Source organism: Fibroporia radiculosa, assembly GCF_000313525.1.
Source record: "Fibroporia radiculosa TFFH 294 genomic supercontigs, scaffold11807, whole genome shotgun sequence".
NCBI classification, from domain to species: Eukaryota; Fungi; Basidiomycota; class Agaricomycetes; order Polyporales; family Fibroporiaceae; genus Fibroporia; species Fibroporia radiculosa.
In genome coordinates, this window is record NW_012133469.1 from 25,689 (window position 1) to 28,629 (window position 2,941).

The 2,941-nt window shown below is 55.4% G+C and overlaps 2 protein-coding genes across 2 annotated transcripts; both read left to right on the plus strand.

Moving 5' to 3' along the window:
* Nucleotides 1–11: 11 nt before the first annotated feature.
* FIBRA_07102 (uncharacterized protein) lies at nucleotides 12–341 on the plus strand (the record flags this gene model as incomplete). Its single annotated transcript, XM_012328798.1, has 1 exon — nucleotides 12–341. One exon carries the CDS (start codon nucleotides 12–14, stop codon nucleotides 339–341), a length of 330 nt encoding a protein of 109 aa, XP_012184188.1.
* Nucleotides 342–711: 370 nt separating this feature from the next.
* Nucleotides 712–2,854, plus strand: FIBRA_07103 (uncharacterized protein; the record flags this gene model as incomplete). The annotated part of the gene is made up of 2 exons (XM_012328799.1): nucleotides 712–1,203; nucleotides 1,625–2,854. The coding sequence occupies 2 exons, from the start codon at nucleotides 712–714 to the stop codon at nucleotides 2,852–2,854; spliced, it is 1,722 nt and encodes a 573-aa protein (XP_012184189.1).
* Between the last annotated feature and the right edge of the window lie 87 nt (nucleotides 2,855–2,941).

The window sequence follows — 2,941 nt, forward strand, 5'->3', positions numbered from 1 at the left end:
TCCGGGTAGATATGAAGTCTCTCGACGGTCGATACAGCCCCAGCGAGTTCAATCAAGACATGGTACACCAGTTGATCTGGCTGGCTGTGACTGCGTCCGAGATCGCCCCCATATGCGTCCAACTGGCGCATGCAATCGAAGTAGGGCGCCATGTGAGGCTCTCGTCGAAGAAGGCGTGCAAGATGATGAAGGGTGTTCGCGTTGCGTATGACGATGGTGTGGAAGAGACGAGTGCGGCACCTGTGCACGAATGCTTTGGAAACGAGCGAGCAGGCGCGTGGTGTTCTGCGATTCATCTCGGCTGCTACTTCATCGAGGATCTGCTCCCAGAGCTTGAGTGAGACGACGGGTCTTGGGTTGTTGGCCATCGCGAGTGTTTCCAACCTCGGTGCTGTCGTGCAACATGATGAGGCATTATGGCGGAAGCTAAGAGCAGCTTGGAATCATGCCTAGTAGTACAAGTCCCACTAGCGAAGCTCGAGAGTTGGCGAGATGAGATCGATAAGATTGAGTGTTCTCGCACGCACTCGCCAGATCGTACTAGATCGTACCGCATTGCCATTGATCGAATCAGCGCCGCTATGGACAACGACCGGGCGTTATGCAACCCACCTTTGGCTATTGCCATCCTGGGTGTATGCATCAAACAGACGAATACACCTACCCCCCCTCGGTCTTCAGTGCTTGGTGTTGCCATCTGCTCTCCACCCAATGTCTGCCAGCACAACCTCGCCTATGATATCAGCCTCCACTACTGCTTGTCCTATAGCCGCGTCTACGAGCTATCCAACAGAACGAAAACCACAAACCGACGAGCCATATATACCCACTCTCTTCTGTCGCGTGCTCTACGACTACCGGACCGCGGACGCCTCGTCCCTCTCGTTCCGCAAGAACGATATTGTCCAAGTTCTCACTCAGCTCGAATCTGGATGGTGGGATGGGCTCTTAGGAGGCAAACGCGGCTGGTTTCCTTGTAACTATGTCACCATCATATCTGACCAGGAGGCAAAAGCCGCTCTTGGCCCGTCGGAGGTGGCACCCTCTCATCCGAACGATTCGTTGGTAGTCTCACAGCCGGACCGCAATGGTGAACGGATGGGCGGCGATGTGGACGTTCAGAATTATGCGAATAGTCGTCCTCATACAGATGGAAAGTCTGCGTACGACTTCTGGGTGCCCCAAGTCTCCAAAGACGGCCGAGTGAGTGCCCCGTCTTAAGCTACCCAAACGTCATTCGCTCATGGCTTGCGTTTTGCTCATCATATCTCTATTGCTTTCTCGTCGGACAAATGATATCTCGGCTCCTGGTTGCGTATTCCATAATGTTATTCATCGGACTCACCTTTCCCGCGACGTATCTTTTGTTCCACTCCTCATCACCTCCCACCACACACGGCTTTACCCGTACCTACATACTTACCGAATCAACTGACTGACACTTCCGGTGGACCTCCTTGCTGGTATCTTGCTCGCTGGATGTTCAACCGAACTTGCCGTCGATGTTTGCGTTATCTAACCCCCCATACACCACTTCAACGCCATCTGGACTCTGTCTCCCGGTCATTTGCTACCCCCAACCATTATCTGTTTCTCACATCATCTATTCTTCCTGCCCACGTAGATCTTCTACGTCAACACACAAACTCGCCAGCACTCGAGAGATCTACCACAGGTGGTGGAAGACGACTGTGAAGCCGATCGCACTGGGTTCACATCCCCAATATCTGCACTCGCAGCAATCTCAGCGACTGCCGGATCTGGCGCCTCGTCCAAGCGTTCGCACGTGCCGGAAGCGTGGGTGCGACGACTGGCTGATGACGGCCTATCCTATTACTACGTCAACAAGCTGAACGGGACGGTTTCAGGGACATCTCCACCGTCAGACCCCTCCTCGAGAAATGGGATTGGCGTACCGCGTCTGCGATTGGGTTCAGCGACGAGCAACATTCATTCTGATGACTCCGAATTATTCCCTACGCGGCGTGAGCGGTCTGGGTCGTCCGCAGACGTCTTTCCTACGGGGGTACCTCGGCGCCAGGCCGAGCTCGCACCCGCAGAACAGCTCGCGCAGGCGCTGCAGCAGACACTGACGGCATCCACGGAGGACTCGCCTATGGAATTGTCAACTCGTGTCCGAGAAGCGATCGCCAGCGTGACAGAGACTGTGCTACATGGCGAGGATGGACTGAGAAGAGCCGCGCAGGGCGCTGAGGTGGACCAGCGGGTGCGGGAGGCCGTTTACGCGGTGCGCGACCTGCTATACGTGACCGCGACGCCTTCAGGGCACATCCCAAGTCATTTGTACCCGCGCGAGATGCGAAAGGCGCGACAGGGATCCGCTGATCGCGCACTGCGGCCGCACTTGAAGGGCATGCAGCGGAAAGTCGCGGGGACACTCTCAAGGCTGGTTTTGTCGGCGCTGACAATGCAGTATGATCCAGGCCTTTTGATCGGTGACGAGCAGAACCGGGTGGAAAGCGATATCGTGGAGCTCGAACGTGCTATCGATACATATGTTACGGAGGTACACTGTTTCCAGGGAAAAGGTGTGCAGCCCCAGAGTCCGTCCAGCGCGGGTCTGAAACGGCTCTATGGAACGTTTTCGGCTACGAACATGGGCCTTGGACTTCCAGGTGCCGGCTATACTGGGAGCTGGAAAGATTTCGGTCATGTGTCACACAAGGATCAACCACAGCCGTCCCCTCGCAGCCTCGCCGCTGACCAGATCTCTGAGCTCAAAGTCATCGCAGGAGCACTTGTGGAGAGGCTTGGTGCGGTGACTGCGACATTAAAGCGATCTGACCTTGACCCAGGTGGGTGGCTCGATAATACGATCTGCCCTGTTCACTGAATGTCTCCTCCGTCAGAACGCCTACGACGGGATATACAGGATGCAATCGCGCATCTGAATATTGTTACCGACACTATCGGCAGGATA